The sequence below is a fragment of the Colobus angolensis genome, unplaced genomic scaffold (genome assembly GCF_000951035.1).
Source record: "Colobus angolensis palliatus isolate OR3802 unplaced genomic scaffold, Cang.pa_1.0 Scaffold79, whole genome shotgun sequence".
Classification (NCBI taxonomy): Eukaryota; Metazoa; Chordata; class Mammalia; order Primates; family Cercopithecidae; genus Colobus; species Colobus angolensis.
The window spans coordinates 973,561-995,404 of record NW_012121709.1 but is presented as its reverse complement, the minus strand read 5'-3'; the positions used below and the strand labels follow the sequence as shown (position 1 = coordinate 995,404).

The 21,844-nt window shown below is 47.4% G+C and overlaps 1 protein-coding gene across 3 annotated transcripts in view; it reads right to left on the bottom strand.

Annotated features, from left to right (window-relative positions):
• Window positions 1-21,844, bottom strand: part of RPH3A (rabphilin 3A) — a 338,292-nt gene that overhangs the window by 38,206 nt on the left and 278,242 nt on the right. For all 3 annotated transcript variants that reach the window (XM_011928670.1, XM_011928669.1, XM_011928671.1), the window contains one exon: window positions 16,382-16,528. In XM_011928670.1, coding sequence (XP_011784060.1) covers window positions 16,382-16,528 — 147 coding nt within the window. The remainder of the gene's footprint in view (window positions 1-16,381; window positions 16,529-21,844) is intronic.

Here is a 21,844-nt window from a genome sequence, read left to right as displayed (position 1 = left end):
CTTAGCATGGCATGAAGTGCATTGCCACCCACTTCCAGGAGGGAGGCAATACTATTTATGCCATTTTACAGGTGAAGAAAGTGGCACAGGGAAGCTAAATGACTTACCCAAGGTCACACAGCTAGGAAGCGGCAGAGCCAAAACTAGAACCCATAACTGGACTTGGTGGCTCACGCCTGTAATCCCAGCACTTTGGGAGGCCAAGGTGGGTGGATCACCTGAGGCCAGGAGTTCGAGACCAGGCTGACCAACATGGTGAAACTCCATCTCTACTAAAAATACAAAAAAATTAGCTGGGTGTGGTGGTGTGCATCTGTAGTCCGAGCTACTCAAGAGGCTGAGGCAGGAGAACTGCTTGGACCCAGGAGGCGGAGGTTGCAGTGAGCCAAGATGGCGCCACTGCACTCCAGCCTGGGTGACAGAGTAAGACTGTGTCTCAAACAACAACAACAACAAAAAACCCCCTAGAACCCATGTCTCATATGCATGACCCCAGCACTTCTTAAGTTTAATGTGCACGCAGATGACATGGGGACCTGTTAAAATGCAGATTCTGAAACACCAGGTCTGAGGTGGGGCCTGAGGTGCTACATTTCTAGAAAGCTCCCAGGTGGTGCCACATGATGCCACTGGTTTCAGACCACATACTGAATGACGACTGTGGCATCCTGTTTCCACTTTGGCATTTTTTTGTGGGGGGAGGGGGTCACTTCCCACCAGCCTGAAGCCATCTCCTTGCCCATCCCTCAGATGAGTACTCCTTCTAGACACACAGCCAATGAACCCAGATAGAGCTGGACCCCACCCACCCCTCCATGGGCTGGGTCCCAGTTGTGTACATACATGGCAAGGGAGAGCCGATGGGAGGGACTGGGGCATCACAGCACTCAGAGGGCCCCTGGTAGCCCTGCCTGGCAGGCACCTAATGCTGACTCTCCCCACGGCCCTTGTTGCTCTTGCCACACCCTCAGAGTGCTCTGAGTTACAATGCTATAAATAGCAGCTTCTCCCTTTGTGTTCCATTTGAGAGAGGTGCTGCCCTGCCCAATGAAGAGGCAAAGGCAGCCTGCAGGCTCTGGAGCCTCCGCTGTGACCCAGATTGCACAGAACCACTTGAGGAAGCAGGATGCGCAGAGCTGAAGGCAGCACGCTCTTCTCGATTCTTCCTCATTTTTCCCCCACCCACCCCATCTTCCCTAAAAGTTATTTCTATAGGATGATGGGAGTGGGCAGGAACCAGGAACAAGCTCCCAGTCCATGGTCTCAGAACTCCTGTAATAATAGTAGCTGGTGTTCACTGAGCACTTACTATGGGCCAGGCACAGACTTTTATTTAAATTTTATTTTCTCATTTTATTTATGTAGTGTTACTATTATTTTTAGAGATAGGGCCTTGCTGTGTCACCCAGGCCAGAGTGCAATGGTGTGATCACAGCTTACTGCAGCACTAACCTCCTGACTTCAAGTAGTCCTCCTGCCTCAGCCTCCCAAGTAGCTGAGCTGGGACTACAGGCATGCACCACCATGCCTGGCTAATGTTTTTTTTTTGACTGAGTCTTACTCTGTGGCCCAGGCTGGAGTGCAGGGGTATGATCTCGCATGCCTGGCTAATTAAAAAAATTTTTTTTTGTAGAGATGGGGTCTCACTATGTTGCTTAGGCTGGTCTCAAACTCATGGCCTCGTGATCCTCTTGCCTTAGCTTCCCAAAGCATTGGGATTACAGATGTGAGCCCTCCACGGGGATTTTCTTAATGACTCCTCCCAGTCACACTAGAAGCTAAGGACTACTTTTGTTTCCACTTACTACATGAGAAAACTGAGACACAGAAAGGTTAAGTAGTTTATGCCAGTTACACAGCTAAGAAGTGGTGAAAGCTGGGACTCCGACCCAGGCAGTCGGCTCCCAAGTCCCTGTTCTTAGCTGCTACACCATGCTGCTGTGCACACAGCCATGTGCCATGTAGAGCCATGGGGATTGCCTTGAACAGGCCAACCTCCACCCTGCTTGATTTCCCTGCCTTTCCTTCACCAAAGGCCCCTCAATCATTAGTAAGCACCAAGCTGCATATATGCAGTTACCCTGGCTGGTTCCAGCCCATCCACCTCTCACTGCCCCAGGTTGGGACAAGATACCCAACCAATGCTCCGTCACTGTGTTTCCCCAAAGAACCCTCAACATGCAATTGACAAATCTTGATTTTAGCCTGGGCTTTTGCCTCTCTGGACTTGTTTCCTCATCTGGAAAATAGGAGGCATTGGGTTGCATCGGTGGTCATCAAACTGTGCTTCATGGTACCCTGAGGGTTTCATAGAGCCAATTCAGGGGCCAACCTCTGTGGCAGCATGACGGGAGAGAATTTGAGTGGTTACCACACCTCATTCCATACAGAGCATGGCTGCATTCATCTCTTTTGTTTGTTTGGGCTGTTGAATTAGATTTCCTTTAGAAAGTTGGTTCCAGGGTTTTAAAAAAAACAGTTTGAAGTTGACTAGAGCTGTTAAACGTCAGGATGCCTTTCAATGCCATAGAATTATAAAATTTTACAAGACAATGAAGTGCGCTCATGGAGGCAGGGGATGGCAGTTGCATGGGGACATTTTTCTTATACACAGTTGCTCCCAACTATTTTCACCTTCATCAACTGCCTTAGTCAGAAAATAGACTGTGTTCTTCTCACTCTACCACTGGGGTCTCAGAGCACAGACAGAGTGGGCCGCTTGCCTGGGTCACTCAGCCACAGCTAGAATCTAGTTCTCTGCTTCAGTCAATCATCTTTGCTTTCCATGAATCCCCACAGCCTCCTGCCTCAAGTCAAGCTTTGCCAAAGCAGCTCAGGAAGAGGGCGTGGGACAAATCCAATTCTAAACCACATTGTGCTTTAAGGAAACTTAAAAGGATTTTCTGCCTCTTCCTGGAAAATGAAGGCTATGGACTTGCCTGTCACTTGCAAACCCACACTGCAGCCTCCCCACCTAGTACCTGTTCCTTTCACCATTAACTCCTGGATGCCAAAAGGCCTCATGAACACACGTATTCAGGGAGTGTCTCATTAGCTCCTATTAGCAGCAGCAAATGGCACAGAAATGCAACAGAACTAGGATCATTACTCAAATGTCTCAGCTGAGGGACCCTCATTATCCATGAATTTAGTATAGACTAATAAAGAGGATGCATGTGAGGTGGGAACACACAAATCCTCCTTCTCCCTCAGAAGATCAGGAATGAGCAGGGACCTTCCTGCAGCCTGCCTGTTAGGGCACCCTGCTGCCTCAAATGCTGGAGCCACAAAATGGAACACCCCAACAGCCTAAGACTTTAAACTAGGAAATAAAACTTTGCAAGAAGCCAAGTCAAAATTGGGTCATGGTGGACCATGTGTCACAAGTGGGTCTTTATCCTGGTGATAAAACATTTCAGCATCTTCACCCCAGAAGAAAGATGTTTTTACCAGTCTTGGCAGGGAAGCCCTAGATGTGTATGGGAGACGCTCTCTACTCTCACTGCATGTCAATCAGCCAGCGTTAAGAAAAACACCAGTGCCCGGCCCTGACTCTAAACCTTCTCAGCTATGGATCTCATTGTGCCTGGATATCAGTATTTAAGCATGAAGTCCTGTTGAGAGCCACTGTGTGGGGGGAATGTTCCCAAAATGTATGGTATATCTAGATCACCTGGGGAGAATGTTCAATATTCAGAGAATAATTCTATGGGGTTGGGGGAGGCCTGGGAACCTGCATTTTAAAGCGGCTCCCTGTTTGAGTCTGCTGGTGAATTCCTGGCTACACTTAAAGAAATATGAAAGGAGGTGGTGAGGCACATCCCATGGAAATACATTCTTCTTACTGTGTTAAGTGGGAAAAAAACAAAAACCCAGAGTGCAGGATTGTGAACAGGGTGTGAGTTTGGGTTTGAAACGTGCTCACCTGAATATCTCCATTGTGTGCGCTCAAATATGTATATATACATCAGGAAGGAAACACATCAAGATATTCACAGCGATTATCACCAGGTAATAAGGGGTTATGGATAATTTTCACTTCCCTCTTTAATGCACCCAACTCGCTGGACTCCTCTATACTCTCCTGACTTTCTTAAAATGAGCATGTATTACTTTTACATCAGAGAAGAAAGTGCATTTTTGAAGATGGAGATCATGTGGCCAACGGTTAAAAGACATGGGTTTGAATCCTACCTCTTTTCCAGTCAACGACCTTGAAAAAACCTCTTCTAATAAGAGAGGTTAGAAGAGCTGCAGCTCAAGTTTCCTCTCATGTGCAGCATTCTGAATTCTCAGATCCTGAGAGAGAAACACTGAGATTTCTCCTTTTTTTGAAATGGAAGGACCCTTGATGACTAAGAGTAGACCTTGTCTGCATTGGCTGCCTGGTGTTATTTGCCTGCCTGGTTTTGTTTACCTATCTAATGTCTCCATCCCTTTCTCTCACATTAAGTGCCCAATTAGCTGAACGCTGTAAGTGGCTGACACTCACTACTATGTCTTTACACGCCTGATTAACTTTATGATGACTACTCACACCTGGCATCCTGAGAACATCCATCACCAGGCTGGGTGCTTAAGGTGAGCTGTTGGTTACTCAGTGAAGTCGGGCGGGCACATCCCAATTCCCAGGATGCTCCCAGAGGCACCAGGAGTATGTAGGAGTATGTCCCCTCCTCTGGGCACCAATGGATGGCCTCTGGAGGTGGTGGGAAGCAGGTTCCCAACTTGGTCTGGCCTTGCCATCCCAATGGAGGCAGACGGGCTATTCATTCACTTGACAAACATTTATAGAGCACCTGCTATGTGCCAAGTAGACAGTGAGGATGCAACGGTAGCAAAACAACAAGATCACTGCCCTCATGGAGCTGGCGTTCAAGTGAGAGATCGGACATTGTTTAAAAAATCACGTGGCCGGGTGCAGTGACTCACGCCTGTAATCCCAGCACTTTGGGAGGCCGAGGTGGGCATATCTTGTCAGGAGATCGAGACCATCCTGGCTAACATACAAAAAAAAAAAAATTAGCCGGGCGTGGTGGCAGGCGCCTGTAGTCCCAGCTACTTGGGAGGCTGAGGCAGGAGAATGGCGTGAACCTGGGAGGCAGGGCTTGCAGTGAGCCAAGACTGCGCCACTGCACTCCAGCCTGGACGACAGAGCAAGACTCCACCTCAAAAAAAAAAAAAAATCATGCAAATTGCCATAATCATCATAAGTCACCTGAAGGACAAGTATGAGCAGCTCTGAGAACTCACAAGAGAGAGACAGGAACAGTCAGGACGGGTCCTCAGAGAAACCAAGGAATAGCATATGCGAAGGAAATGAGAGGTGCTCAGCATGGCTGGGAGGCTGAATGGTGGGAGATGAGGCTGGAGAGATGGCAGGGACCACTCCATGCAGGGTCTTTTATTGAAGAATGATGGGACTGCATGCAAGGGCTTTCAGTGGAGGAGACTCAACTTCCCACCCCGCCCTTTTTTTTTTTTTGAGACAGGGTCTAGCTCTGTCACCCAGGCTGGAGTGCAGTGGCTTGATCATAGCTCACTGCAGCCTCAAACTCCTGGGCTCGAGCAATCTTCCCACCTCAGCCCTTCAAGTAGCTGTGACTACAGGTGTGTGCCACTACGTCCAGCTATTATTTTTTATTTTTTATAGAGATGAGGTCTAACTATATTGCTTAGGCTTGTCTTGAATTCCTGGGCTCAATCAAGCAATCTTCCCACCAAAGCCTCCCAAAGTGCTGGGATTACAGGTATTAGATACCATGCCCAGCCCCATATAGAGACAACACTTGAACAAATGAATGGAGCCCTTGGGAGGCTTGGTGCAGTGAGAGTTTCAGATGCTGCAGCTGTTCCAGGTGGAATGAAGCAAGCAGGGTTCTGATCTTTCTCCACACATGGAGCTGAGCAGGTCCTTTGAAACTACAAGGTTGGTCCAAATGGGTCTAACTCAATGGTGGTAAAAGAGCATATCAGAAGGAGGGCCACAAAATGCCACTGCATGCCAGCAGGTTTCAAGGAATCACTCGCTGTATTAGCTTTCTGTGGCTGCTGGAATGAACTATCACAATTTAGGGGCTTAGACCATATACATTTATCTTAGCAGCTCTAGAGGTCAAGGCTAAAGTCGAGGCGTTGACAGGGCTTCATTCCTTCTGGAGGCTCTAGGAGAGCATCTGTTCCCGGGCCTTTTCCAGTTTCTAGAAGTCAGCCGCATTCTTTGGCTCATGGCCCCTTCCTCCATTTTCAAAACCAGCAGTAGGGCATCTTTTAATCTCTCCGTGACTCTGATCTTCCTGTTCCCTCTCACAGGAAACCCTTGTGATGACATGGGGTCCACCTGGATAGTCCAGAATAATCTCTCCATCTCAAGATTCATAACGATCACATCTGCAAAGACCCTTTTGCCACTGGAGGTAACATACCTACAAGCTCCAGGGATTGGAATGTGGACATTTTGGGGGAGGCCATTGTTTTGCCTGCCACACTCACATTTTTGCCCTATCAAGTCACCCAGAGCCTGATTTGGGTCTGAATCCAACTTTAGCCCTCCTCTGCAGGACAATTCCTCCCTGACTGGCTGTGGCTGTCAGACAAGTCAAGCTTTTAACTCTGTGAGGTTCCAATCGCTTTCTTCAGGTATTTACATGCAGCCCCAAGAAAGTGTAGACTCCCTATACACAGGCATGCCAACACAGACACAGACACACACACACACCCCTGCGGACGTGCACACTTTCAGGATTTAGTAGTAGGACGCAGTTATGATGCAGGGGTTGGGGTGCCAATTCTGGAGTGAACTTGCCTGGCCCCATATCTGGACTTTGCCACTTCCTAGCTCTGTGACCCCAGGAAAGCTACTTAACCTTTCCGAGCTTCAATTTCTTTATCTGTAAATTAGGGGAAACAAAGCCCTTACCTCTTAGGATTGTTGCAAAGGTAAAATGAGATAGTTTTTTTTAGTTTGTAAAATGCCCAGAACATGGTAACGATTCAGTAATGGTTGCTGCTAATTATTTATTCTGGAAATTTGTGGATTTTATACATCCCGGTACTCACATTTTTTCTGGGTATCCAGGATGCTATCATCTGCCTGTGAAATCTGTCTTTCTAAAGCTTTTAAAGGGGCTGCATTGATTAGAAATTTATAGGACTCAAGTGCCTATCACCAAACACACCCACCCACACACAGACACACAGATGACACATGCGCTCACACATATACACCAACAGGCACACCTGTAGAGGCACGTGTACATACGGCTATGAGCATGCATGCACATGCACACACACACGCACATGTATGATTAGAACCTACATGCAAGAATACACATTTACATGCATGTCTGCACACACTGTGCTCTTGCAGAGAGATCAGATCCCATCAGCTGCCTTCTTTGAGGAAGGCCGTAAGCCCAGTGGAGGACCGACCTCTGCTTATTTCTGATGCTCAGCCTCCCACAGAAAGCCCCAAACTGACCTCAGAAACTTTCAAGTAACTACTTTTGAGCTTTCCTGTACTGCTGCAACATCTTGATGAATGTTGAGGAAAAGGTTAATGGATGTACAATTGTACCAGAAAGTAGGCTTCATGTGGTGTGCAGCAGAGCCTGGAAAAGACACCCTGCACCCTGCTTACCCCAGTGTGATGGGTTTATGTGCCAATCTCTGAATCAGCAGAGGAAATGGCTAAAAGCTGGGGTTCCACCAACTCATGGGATGGAGCCAGAGCAGCTGCCTTTAGAAGCAGTAGTTGACCACGATTTCACCATTCAGAAAAACGCAGCAAAGTGGGAGAATGGGTACGATGTCATGTTGTCCCTCTCTGTCTCTCTCTGATCTTTGCCTCTTTCTCTGTCTCTCTCTCTCTCTCTTTCACACACACACACACACACACACACACCTCACACACACACCACACACCACACCATCAATTCCAGAATCCCTGCTCGCTCTTCACCTCACCCTAATTGCCAAGTAGGGGGATATTACTGTTGAGTTTATTAAAGTTGGCACTTTCTGAAGTCAAAATTGGACCATCTGCTGTGAGTGGGGAAATGGCTGCTCTGACGGGGGCTGGCCTGAGGCTGTAATGCCAGGGTCTCTCAGGAACCTGTCCTTAAATGACTGAGCTGCTCCGTCAGGAAGCCACATGCTGGCATGCAGGGCGTGTGCATTTCAGACTCATTAATTCTCCCTGTTGTTTGTTACTGTCACCGCCTGGGGAGCCTTAGATCTCAATCTGTCTCCTTGAGGGATTGGTGAATGGGATTCCTGCCTGGGCCTCAGCACTTTGGGGAAGGAGGTCATCTCGGTTCAGAGTTGGAGACAAGGGAGCCGAGAAAGATCACTGGAGGGCTCAGCTGGGCTAGTGCAGTCCATGCTGGGCAAGGTGCTGTGTCATGACAAACCCAGGAACAGCAATAGTTGTGGTTGCTGTTTCGGAGTGTTTACTGTGCCAGGTGCTGTGTTAAGTACTCTATATGCATTGTTTTCCTTAAGCCATCAACAATCTGGGAGAGAAGCTCTATTATTCACTCCCATTTTACAGATGGGGAAACCAAGGCACACAGAGGGGAACTCACTTGCCCAAGTGTACACAGCTCAAGAGTGGAAGAACTGGATCTGGAAGTTAGGTCCAGCTGCCCAGATGCTAGAACGACATCTTTGTTTCATGTCAGTGCTTTGGTTGGGGTTCTTTCTGACCCCTCTCCCTGCTCTTTCCTGTCATGAAAAATAGAGTTGGGAGAATGTGGTGCTGAGGCCTGAAGGGGCCAAGGGTCACTGTGGTAAAGAGGAATGAACTGTTCAACTGAATGAAGAAACATATGAAACGATCAATTAACTTCAATAAATGTTTGAGATACCCTGTAATTACTGACTTCTCTGAATCCCCGAAATCGTCCATCAGTTGCCTTTCCCACCTGTACTCCCCAAAACCAATAGGATAAAGTGAAAAGACAAATTCAAGTTCAAAGTCTGGTTTGGCCACATAAAGGCTGTGTGCCTCTGGGCAAGTGGCTTAACTTCCCTGAGCTTTGGTTTACTCAGCTGTAAAGCAGAGATGATTGTCTGTCTCTCAGCGAGGACATTATGAGGATTAAAGGAAATATGTGATATTTGAAAGTTCCTAGCACAGGGCTTGGAAATAAGTGTTTGTTTCTCTATGGAATAGCAGAATAGGAGCCCAGTCCTGGAGCCAGCCAGCCTGGATTTATAATCTCAGTCCCACCACGTATTAACTGTGTGACTCTGGGCAATCTGCTAAACCTCTCTGTTCTTCAGTTTCCTTATCTGTAAAATGGGAATGACTGTAATATATTCTATTGCATAGGATTCCTGTGAAGATTACATAAATGAGTCTACATAAAGCTCTGAGCACAGTGCTGGCACATGATGCCAATAAAAGCGGTTTCTCATGATTATTTTGCTAGAAGTTGAGTATGATTGCAAGAAAAATCGCAGTCCATTTCATCTCCCATTCCTTCTCCACCAACAAAAGGGCTAGAGCAGTGGTTCTCAACAGGGGGTGACTTTGTCCCTCGGGGGCATTGAGCAGTGTCTGGACACATTTTCAGTTGTTGCAACTGGGTAGTGAGTTAAACCAGGCATCTTAGTGGGTAGAGACCAGAGATGCTGCTGAACAGTCTACAATGCACAGAACAGCCCCCACACAAAGGATTATCTGTCCCAAAACATAAATAGTGCTGAAATTGAGAAGCCCCGGGCTAGAGGGATTTGAAGACTACCCCGTCCAACTTCCCATTTTACAGACGAGGTCGGGGAGGCCATGAGGGAGGCCGTAAAGGTAAAGTGATTTGATAAGCATCTTAGTTGGGTTTATGGTTCACTTAGTATACATTTATTCATTCAACATATATTTGTTCTCTCTTTTATGGCAGGCATTGAGCTAATTAAGGAATCCAGAAAACTTCTATTTTGATCTTCTTTTTTTTTTTTTAGACAGTCTTGCTCTGTCGCCCAGGCTGGAGTGCAGTGGTATGATCTAGGTGGCTCACTGAGACTTCTGCCTCCCAGGCTCAAGCAATTCTGCTGCCTCAGCCTCCCAAGTAAAAAAATCTTTGCTTTTGTATGAAAAAAGAAAAATTCCCCAAATGTCTTGATTGGGTTAAGTTACTTTCCTTAATGTGTTGCATGACTTTTCTTTCTTTCTTTCTTACTTTCTTTCTTTCTTTCTTTTCTTTCTTTCCTTCTTTCTTTCTTTCTCTTTCTTTCTTTCTTTCTTTTCTTTTCTTTTCTCTTCCTTCCTTCCTTCCTTCCTTCCTTTTTTTTTTTTTTGAGACCGAGTCTTGCTCTGTCACCCAGGCTGGAGTGCAGTGTCATGATCTCGGCTCACTGCTACCTCTGCCTCCTGAGTTAAATGATTCTCGTGCCTCAGCCTCCCGTGTAGCTGGAATTACAGGCATGAGCCACCACACTCAGCTAATTTTTGTATTTTTAGTAGAGACGGGATTTCACCATGTTGGCCAGACTGGTCTCAAACTCCTGGCCTCAATTGATCCCCCCGCCTCGGCCTCCCAAAGTGCTGAGATTACAGGCATGAGCTACTATGCCCAACCATATTTTCATCTTACACAAACAGATTCTGTAACATGTTAGGGCTAGCTGGACATTGGAAAAAGCACTGGTCCAATCCCTGAGAAAACTGAGGTACTACTCAATAATTCCCAACACTGGGAGGTTCAGAGTCCCCCCAAGACTTGATGAAATCTATGTTTCTTGAGAAAAAAATGCACATAGACCCATACATAAATATGTTGATATTATCAGAATGCCCCCAAGTCCCTGACTCCCATCCATAGAAGGTTTAAGACTTTAGGTTTAAATGTGGGAGAGGAGTCCTCCTTTAGAAAGAGGAGAGAGTATGACCTGGCTTATGGTCGGCTTGTCAAGTCATAGGACAGATGTCTGCCTAATTAGACATAGCAAGTTCCAGGCATCATTATTCACTTCTCCCTCTGTCCATATTTTGGAAAAAATATGTGCCAAAAACACAGGGGAAGGTGGAATCAAGATGGGAAGGTGATAGGGGTGCGACAGATCCTGTCAACAAGAAGTCTCTCTGACTTCCTCCTCTATCACGGCGTCTGGATGCCAAGGTTAATGACAAATCCTAATTACTTTTTTGGGCCCATCTGTTTAAGGAAGCCGACCTCGAATGGAATCCACCCAGCTGCCAGTCCCTTCACAGGCAAGGTATGTGAGCAAATGCCTTTGAGAGGCTCTGGACAGAGAGAAACAGAGTAAGGATAAAGAGGGCCTTACCAATGCCAGGGAGAGAGGTGGAAATGCAAACCAATTTTGGAGGCAAATGTCTAACTCTAAACTTAATACACTCTAAAAGTCCTGTGAGTAACCTACGTGTGGCTTTGCAACTCACAATGGGGCCCTTTTATGCTCAGGAGAAGTACTCAGCAGCCACGTGTGTCTAGCCTGGCACCTCTGACCACTGCTGATAGGATGAGGGGTGGGCATCTAGGGCAAGCTAGGTCAATCAGAGTTCCTTCCCTGGGAATTTGGGATTGAGACTAAGAAGAGCTATAAAAACTGGGAGGCTCTAGCTAGCATGGCTATATTTTCTAATATGTGGGATGAGAAGTAGGCCTTTCATGAGGCTAGGCTGTGTTCTTGTCCTCAGATCCCTGGAGATATGTATGAATCCTTATATTAAATTTCTCTTTCTGCATAATGGGATAAAGATAGCCACCAGTAATGCCTTCCTCCTCTGCATGCACATGACAGTTATCACATAAAGAGATAGGATCTATTTCCTGTCCTCAACAGAAAGTGATACCTGCCAGTTCCAGACCTCACTGTTAAGAGACCAGGCAACACCTATCTTTGTTCCCTTGGGGTCCAACTGCCATGTAAAGGATCTCAGGCCAGACTAATGAATAAGGAAGGATGAAATGCAAAGAGAGGGGCTACCTGAAGAGCACCAAGGTACAGACAGGGGAGTAAAGCTTTCTTGTACATTCCAGCCCAACCCAACCACCGGCTGAATGCAGCTGAGTGAGCAAACCCAGCCCATGTCCTCTGGAACAGAAAACCTGCCTAGCAGAGCTCTGTCTGAATCCTTAACCCATAAAATCATGAAAAATAATACACTGTTTTGCTCTAAGCCACAAAGTTTTGGGTGGTTTGTTATATTGCAATAGATGACTGAAACAACCTAGCTGGAATTAGTTTCCTTTCTTGTAAGCAAAGTGTCCTAACTAATATAGAAAGTCTGTAGCAGTCGGGCATGCAAAATAAACTCTGAAATCCCACTTGGCACTTATATAAGAAATGTGGGGACAAAATGAGGTTGGTTAATGAGTTTCTCTTCTGGCCATCCTCTCTCCCTCCTGGGATGCTGAAGAGAACAGAGCTGGGTTGTAAGCTAAGTGGTGAGTGAAGATTTAGATTCCTCCTGGCAGAAGCACATGAGCTCCATAGAATGAAGCAGCTCTGGGTTGTTGTGCATGGCCTGGGGCTCCCTGCGGCAGCTAACTCTTGCAAAACTGCCCCAGGGAGGCAATGCTTCCTGGGAAGCCTGAGGGCATTTCTCTCCTGGAACTCTCAGAACCACAGCAGCATGCAGACTAGCCCTGGCAGCTTTGGAAGGTACGGACAGGTTAATAAGAGCTGGAAATAATCATTGGGCCAGCACAGAAAGGGTTTCAGCTTCTAGTTCTCAAAGTGTCCCCTCCAAACATGAGTAATTAAAATTTCCATGCTCTGCAGAGCCTAGGAATTTGGGAACACATCTTCAGGAAAAACGTCTGAGACATTTAAAGGCATAGTTCCGGGAGTCAGTCAAATAGAGATTTGTACCTTGCCTGCATATGACCTTGGGCAAATAACCTAAGTTGGCTGAGCTTCAGTTTCCTCACCTGCAAAATGGGGATAATAATAGCTTACTTGACAGGGTTGAGAGGAGCAGTTAATGAGTTAATTCAAATGAAGTTTTTAGACATGGGCTTGGCACATAGTAAGTGCTTAATAAATGACACCCATCATGATGATTATTTATCATGCTTATTAACAGTGATTTCATAACTCTCCCAGACAGCTTTCACTCAGGTAATAAAAAAGAACATTCAGCATCATGGGGCTGATGTCCAGACCCAGTAAGGGACAGAGCTACATGGGAAATTCTAACATAGAAGGAGCTCATTTACTCTGAGAGGTACAGCCAGCAATAGGGTGTGAGGCCCCTCACCAGACGCCCCCAAAATACTGTAGAGTCTGAGCAGAAAGAATCCTGAGAAAGAGACTGAGTCGTCTGATGGATGGGGAAACTGAGATCCTCACGTTCTGCAGTGGGAGCCCCAGTTAGCACCCCCATTTTCAGTTTGGCTCCATGTCTGATGTTTCACTTGGCTTTCATCTGACTGCTCTCTGATCCCCTCCCAGGGAAGTGTGGGTGGAACAGTCATCAGGGCAGGTTTGAGCTTATAAGACACAAATAGCATTGGGTTTGCCTCTGGCGATGCTACCAGCAAGGGCTGGCTGCAGGAAGGGCGCTGTGGAACAACCACAGCCAGAATCTTCCGGGACTGTCCTCCCCACTCTGGGAAGCCAGGCAGAAAACACACTGTCTCAGCAAAGGGACATTCTGTCACCAAAGACTTGGCCCAAGCTCCCCTGGAAGCCTCTCAAATCTCCTTCAGGGGAAGCCAGGGGCTGCTAGAGTTTTAGGACTTGCCAAACAGGAGTCTCAGGGCAGACTTCTAGAACAAAGGCTTCAGCTAGTGTCAACAATCAGCTTTCTCATTAAAAAAACAAACAAACCTCACAATTAAATAACTGCCACTATTTATTAAGCATGTACTTTGTACAAGGCACCACAATAATCCTTTGCATGCTAATTAAATACTCACCCAGATGTATGTGATAATGTTATCCCCATTTTGCAGATGAGGAAACTGAGGCACAGGGAGGTAAAGTGGCTTATCTAAGGGCACGCAGTGGGTAAGTGGCAGAACTTGAATTTGGACCGAGGTCTCTCTGACTTGGCAACCCCAGTTCTTAACTACAATGCTCTGCCGCCAAGTCACCAGGTTGGTAGGGAGAATACAGCAGGGCATTGAAGATAAAACAGGGACCCCATTTACCCTGTTCTATATCATATAAGCTGGGATCTGCTCAGTCCACAAAGACCTCCTTAACCTGACCCCCAGAGGCAGCCCAGTGGCCATGTTGATACAACAGGGCTTGGCATGCCTGGCTGCAGTTGATTGGACAAGGGATAGTATCTGACATAAGACAGTCAGAGTACTTTCCCTGGGAATTTGGACCCTGGATAAGACTATAAACCCCCAAGCCTCTTGGCCAAGGCAATGTAGAAAGAAGTTGGGAGACAGCCTCATCTTCCATGTTCATTCATTCACTCACAAATATTTTGCTGTGCACCTGTTACATACCAGGCTTTGGGAATATAGCAGTGAACAAAACCGGCAAAAATATCTATCCTTAGGAATCTTAATCTAATGGGGAGAGACATACAATAGTTAAAGAAAATATGTGAAATATAAAATGTGATAGCTGGTGATAAGTGCCACGCAAGAAAAAGGTTGAGCAGAGTTCTTGTTTTCACTCTTTACTTTTAACATACATATATTTCCTTCCCTCATGACTGAGGCCCATCGCTGTATGAAGACACACACATACGCACACACACACATGCACACACATATATGCACATGTGCACACACACATGCACACACATATATGCACGTGTGCACACACACGCACATGCATGCACACACGCATGCATACATGCATACACACAGGCACACACACTGCCAGCCTGCAGAACTTTCCACTCCTGAAATATCTTTTAAAAAGCAAAGCAAAATAAAAACCTAACCCCGTAAGCAAGCCTCTCAGACCCATCCGCTTGGTGACCACCTGAGGAGGCTGACAGAGGGTCACGTGTGAAGCTGACACATCCTCTGACACATGCTGAGGTTTGTTTGTCACTTGTCAACACCACCTCTGATTTCCCCAGCCTGCCCTGAGTGCAATTATCTGGATCAAATCAAAGGCACCCACTTCCTGCATCCCCAGAGCATCATTTTCCATCCAAGAACCTCGTTAACCCCTGGCTGAGGGTCTGGATAGGGAGATCAGTAGGCACCTCAGTGCCCAAGTCCATTGTAAGCAGTTGGCAATGGCTGTCCCCAGCAGGAGGGATTGGGGAAGGGCATAGGGTGGCGGTGGTGTCCCAGCATCCTGCCTTCCCATTTCCTGTTTGATATTTGGATCTAGGAAGACTACTCCAATGGCCTCTCTGTATCCCGGCAGCCAAAGTCTCCATTTATACCAAAAGCTCCCCAAACACATACCCTCACTCCCTTCTCTGAGTTACTCTCCCACCCTGATGATGCCCCACATGTTCCCCAGACCCCCAGCCCCAGCCCACACCCATGCTACTCCTTGCTCTCTGGTATTGTCCCTGCTTATTGATTTTGTCACTCTCTTCCACTCATCACACATCCTTCTTATAAGCCTTGCTTCTCTCCCAAACATGTTTTCATTATCCCCTCCCTCTGAGCCCCACTTTCCCCTCCTTCCTACCATTTATTAAACACATAGTGTCACCAGAGCCTGAGTCAGGAACTGTGCATGCATCATCTCAACGCTTACAAGAGTCTTATAGGATAATTACTGTTATTTCCCCCATTCTGCCAGTGAGCAAACTGGGGCTCAGAGAGGTCAAGCAACTTGCCCAAGATCCACAGTAGGCAAGTAGGGAGCTGGCATGGGACCCCGGGTTCTTGGAGTCCAGACCCATCAGGTTAACCTCTGCTTCCTCACTCACATGCTGTCTGACCCTTATAGGACTGGTTTCTCCAATTGTCTTGTATAACTAATTTCAAACATGCTCTCTCTTTTACACACTCTTTTTTACCTACTCTCTGTCCTCCTAACCTTGCCCTCAGCTGTACCTACTGACACCTAAATGGCTCTCATTTCTAGAACACATCCCTATGCAGCTGTGATTAGCTGAGACACCTCATGCTCACACCCACCCCACTTCTTGAAGCCTCCAATGACATCTCTCCTTTCCCTATCACAATACCCCTCCCCCTGCCCCTTCTTCAATGCACCCCCAGCCAAGAAACTCCTCACTCGCAGCCCACTCTCTCCTCTAGTCCCTTTTCTCTTCTTCCAGCTCTCCCACCTCATGCAACAAAGATCCTGGGTCTGCCAGTGGGGAAGTCAGAGGCGGGGCAGGGAGGTGGCCCCATAAGTCACAAATGGCAAAGCCCAGAGGCAGCCCAGCACACCCTGTTCCAGGCAAGCCCTGCTCCAGCCCAGCACACCCTCCCGCCTCAGCGGCTCTGGGGTGAATGGGAAGTGTAAGCCTCACCCGATTCGCTCCTGCTCCATCTCTTCCATTTTCTCAGCTCGAGCGATCACCCTGTTGATGATTTCTTTCTCCTCATCGGTCAGCTCTTCCTGCTTCCTCTGCCTGTCAGGCTGACCACTGGGGTGGACGGACCAGCCTGCCTGGAGCCTGAAAATAAATTTGGGAAAGTGTGAGGATGGAGGAAAAATAGGAGTTCAAATTCCTGCTGGGAAACTCACTGCCTGGGAAACTGTGGGCACGAGGATTATAGCTCTCAGAGCCTCAGTCTGCTCCTCTGTGCAATGGGACACGCATACTTCCCTCTTAGGCTTCTGATGAGTTTATTTTGCTTATGTGCTTAGTACACAGTAGATGCTCCATGACATTTTCAAGCAAGCTCATGGAAACCTGGAGAGTAAAGATATTTCAGAAAAGATTCTAGAACAGTAGACTTCTGTCAGCCTGACAGGCAGAGTCTGAAGGCCTGGGTCCCAGGTTGACCACAGCATCTGCCTGGCAGAGAGATGGCTTTTGGGGGCCACAGAGTGTTTAAAAATAGGTTTAAACTGGTTGCCAACTAGGTTGTAAAACTCTCTTGAATTCACATAAATGTCTAGATTTCCAGCCTCAAAGGTTCTTGTAACATTTTGGGTTCTATCTTGTGTTCTTTTTGCCTTTTCTTGTCTTTTTAAGCGAACACTGACATAACATCTATTGGTGCCCACATTACCTAATTATCTCTCACACATGCCCACTGTGTGCCCGCATCAGCTTATTATCTCCCATGCAAGTCCCCCGAGTGCCTGCATTACCTCATTTAATCCTCACATCACCCCTACAAGGCAGGGGCTGTTCGTGTCCTTATTTCCTGGTGAGGAGGCTGAGGCAAGGAGAAATTAGAGCACTTGCCCAAGGTTGCGTGGCTGACAAGTGGCAGTGGCAGGATTCAGACCCGAGCATCCTGCATATTTACCCTCCACAAGATGGAAAGAATGGGACCTGTGCCCGGCAGTGGTTCAGAGAATCAGAGGCTGCTGGGAGCAGAGTTAAGGCTGTGGTCTATGACAAATTAGTATCCTCTCCACTAACACCATGGTCCACGCCCCAAGGCTCTGAGGTGTATCACTGGAGTGGAAGGCAGGGTTGAACACCGCTAGAAATTCTTGTGCCTATGAGGGAAAAAAATCAGGAACTCTGAATCCTCAGGAGCCAGCCCTGCATTAGCCGCCAGCCTTGGTCCCTTCTGCTAGCCTAACCACAGCAGCAGGCATGAAATTGCCTTTTGACATTGGAGGCTGGAAATTAAAAGCCCATCTTCCTCCTTCCCCCCCCTTCTGCCATTCCCCCACCTTAGCTAGCCTGCTCTGAAAAGCAGAGAAGGAAGAGTTTGAAGGAAAAGGGAAGCAGATGTCTTGGGGCAAGTCTTGTTTCCAGAAAGGGAAGGAGGACGTGGCCTGGGGAAATTCTGCTGGAAACACACCTTGCCTTCCCACCTGTGGCCTTGGATGGGACACCTCTGGGATGAGCATATGCTAACATTGCTCAAAACCCCTTGCTCAGAACTCTCCAGTGGTGTCTCATTGACTTAGAATAAAACCAGAACTAGGCAGAAGTGATGGCTGCACAACATTGCGAAGATACTGAATGCCACTGAATTGTATGCTTTACAGTGATTACTTTTATGGTATGTGAATTTTACCTTAATAAAATAAAATCCAGACTTCTTGCTTATTCTGCAAAGTCCTACCTGGTCTGTCCTTTACCTGTCCCTCTGTCCTCATTACCCCTTGCTCCCCCTGGTCACTAGGCTCCAGCCGCACTGGCCTCTCTGCTCAATCTTAAACACTCAAGTCTTCTTTTTGTCTCAGGTCCTTTGTACTTGCTGTTCTCCCTGCCAGGACATTTACCTCCCTGGATCTTCCCTCTCATCATCCTGGTCTCAGAGAGGCTGTCTTTGATCTCTCATTGCCCTGGTTCATTTTCTCCATTGCACCCGTCTCTAGCTGAAGTTATCTTTCAAATTTTTTCTTGTTATATATTTATTACCCCTTTATCTCCCACCAGAACATAGATTACAGGATGGCACGGAGCTTGTCTGGCCCTGGTTCTCTATTGTGTCCATGGCATTTAGATCATTCTCTGATAGCAAGTACATAAAAAGAGGTTTTGAATAAGACCTGGTCCCTGGTGGCCAAAGGAGATGTTAAATGCCTAATTATACAGGTGACATGCAGGGAGACTGAAGCAATGGAGGTTACTCATCCTAGAGACTGGGCAGAACTTCTTGAGGAAGTGAGGAGAATTCACTGTGATCCTGGTGAAGATGAAGCTTCAGCGCCCCCTGTTTGCACAGGTACCTCCTGAGGCCCTAGGATGGGCCCTAGCAATGGTCATGTGATTAGGAAAGTTTGCAGAAGCAAGGTGGTTTTGTCTTTTTGATCTTGAAGAGGGCCCCTTAAGTATATAAGCTTTGGGCCCCACAATGCTATGGCTGACTTCTGCTGAGACCTCAAAGATAAGCTGAAGTGGTGATGGAAGGTAGGGGAGAGACTGAGTCTGGCAAAGGGCACCAAACTCTCTTTGCAAAAGCTGGAGTAGAGCAAGCAGGCAGCATGCTGGAGGGAAAGAAGACCAGTATGATGACCAGCCTCTAGGATGGTCCTCAGAGGTCCCTGCCTCCTGTTATTCATACTCTCCTGTGTGTGGTCCCCTCCCATGCTGAATCAAGGCTGATCCAGTGTGACCAACTAAATACAGTGGAAGTGACGCTGTGTGGCTTCCAAATCATAAAAGACACTGAAGCATCCACCATGGCCAGCCGCCTTGTTGTGAGGACACTCAAACAGCTTGGAGGGGAACTGAGGCCCCCAGCCAACAGCTAGCACCAAACTGCCAGCTATGTGAGTGGCTCCTCGATCCCCTATGAAGCCTTCAGATAACTGCTGCCCCAGGTGACATGTCTGCAGCTGTATGAATGACCTTGTGCCAGGGCTGCCCAGCCAAGCCACCCTCCAATTTCTACTCACAGAAACTGTGAGGGATAATCCATGGTTTCTGTAATTTTAAGCCACTTTTTTGAGATGATTTGTTATCAGATAACTAGGAAACCCAGTCCAGCAGGAGGATAGAGACAGACTGGTAGCACCCTCCCCACAGTGTCTGGATTCATGTTCTATTGCTGCATGACACATTCTTACAAATGTAGGGGCTTAAACTAACACACATTTATTTTCTCACAGTTTCTGGGGTCAGGAGTCTGGGCTTGGCTTAACCGGGTCTTCTGCTCAGGATTTCACAAGGATGCAATCATGGTATGGGCCCGTGTTCTCATCTGGAGGCTTGAGAGGGGAAGAATTAGCTTCTAAGCAAAAATTCATTGGCAGAATTAATTTGCTCGCAGCTGTATGACCCAGGGCCATGGCGTTTTGTTGGCTGTTGAGAGAGTCCCTACCCCAGGTCCTAGAGGCTGCCTACATTTCCTAATCATGTGGACCTCTCTGATCCCATTGTGTGGGCCACTTCTTTCATCAAGTCCACAAGGAGAATCTCTAGCTCCTGTCACCCGAGACAGAGTCTTATATAACATAATGTGATCCCAAGAGTGACAGCTCATCCCCTTTGCTGTATTCTATAGGCTAGAAGCAAGGCTCAGGTCCTGCCCACACTCAGGGTCAGGGCATTACACAAAGGCATGAACACCAAGAGGTGGGGATCACTTTGAAGTCTGCCTGCTGTGGTATTCCTGGCAGATATCCTTTCATCCTTGCTTGAATGCCTCCTGTGATGGAGGCCTCACTCTCTTTATGCAGAGTCTGTGCCATGTTATTGGGAAGATTTTCCATTTGGTGTGCCGATGCCCCTCAGCCTGCTGTTTCTTCCTATTACTTTTAAAGGATACAGTGGACTCCTGTATAATGAAGATCACCTACCCTTCCCAAAGAGCCCCAGTCATAACGAAATTCAGCCACTCCCAAGTCTCATCAGTTTTCCATGGAAATGGACACTTCACCTGCCTCTATTCTCCCTTATTTGCTGCCGCATCTCTTCCTGGATTTCTCTGTTGATCCTCCTTTATTTTCTGCCATTACAAAGCAGCTCAGTGACCAAAACTGAACACATGTGAAATTCTAGGCCTAGTCCCCAGTGAAGACTCTCCAAGGACACATTCCTGCAGCTCACAATCTGTTCAGGAGCCAGCCTGACCTGAAGTCAATGGCTCACACCCCACCACCACACCATTGCCAGTGTTATCGTGCACAGGAAATGCAAGCATCTGAACACACATGGCTCCAGAGACATAAGCAGGGCTGGGGGTCCCCGAGAGGCCCCGCCTAGGATAATTGCCTCCATCTGCAGACTGCAGATGAGCAGCCCTGCTGGAGGCTGCTGGCACCTTTCCAAACCCTTCCCCCATCCTCTGCTCCAGAACACGTAGTTGACAAACAGCTCATCATGTTTGAAAATGTCGCCGATTGGTCTCAGTGGGAACCTGCAAGCCTCCTGTGGATTTTCATGTTTTAATTCCAGAAGCAAACAGACAGAAACAAGATCAGTTTTTCAGACCAAAGCTTTTGCTCTCAGGGGACAGAATGGGCTTGTCTAGGTCTTTCTGAGTCGAGGAGCGATGTGAGCACGAGGTCGTCAAGAATCGGGTCCTTGGGATAAGACCCTTGCCAAGGGCTTCTGGACACAGGATGGCAGCTCTGTGTCCTTAAGACCAGAGCCAGAGTCCAGTGTTGGGATCTTGTTAAAGACTGAAGCCAAAGACCAAAGTATTGTTCCCCTTGGACAAGTTAGAGAATTGTATCCAATCCAGAAAATACCCAGCGGGCCTACTATGTGCTAATTTGAACCCTTGTTGACTTGGCAGAGTTAATGAGTGGAATCCTGGGTCTGACACTTGTTGGCAGTATGTGCTGGGCCTCTGCTCTGCTCTGAACCTCAGTTTCCTGGTCTGTTAATTGAGAATGTTAATAGGGCATGCATCACAGGGCCCTTGGGAAGATTAAATATGAAAGTGCATGCCAAGTGCCCAGGAAACAGCAGCCCTGGCTATTGTGACCATCCTCTTAATCTACCAGGATGCCCTAACTTTTTAGTGAGGGATGAATTGCACCGGGAACTTTGCAAGCAAACTGAGATGTGCTCCACAGTTTCGTGGGACTGCCTCTCCAGGTGAGTGCTGGCATTTTTCACAGTAACTCATTAGCTAGCTACTGGCAGAGTAGCCCTTCAACCTAAGCAGACCTGGTGGCTGCCTACAATGACAGCCCTGGCTGCTATGAAGATACAGTAACCTGAGAGAGGGGATGCAGGAGTAGGCTTTGGGGTCATATAGCTCCAATTTCTTTTCTGGCACTGCCCTGCCTAGATGTGCAACCTTAGGAACAAGTTACATAGCATCTCTGAGTCTTAGTTTCCTCATCTGTTAAAGGGAATACGTACTAGTGAGTTCATCAAGCTCATATGAGGGTCAACTAGACC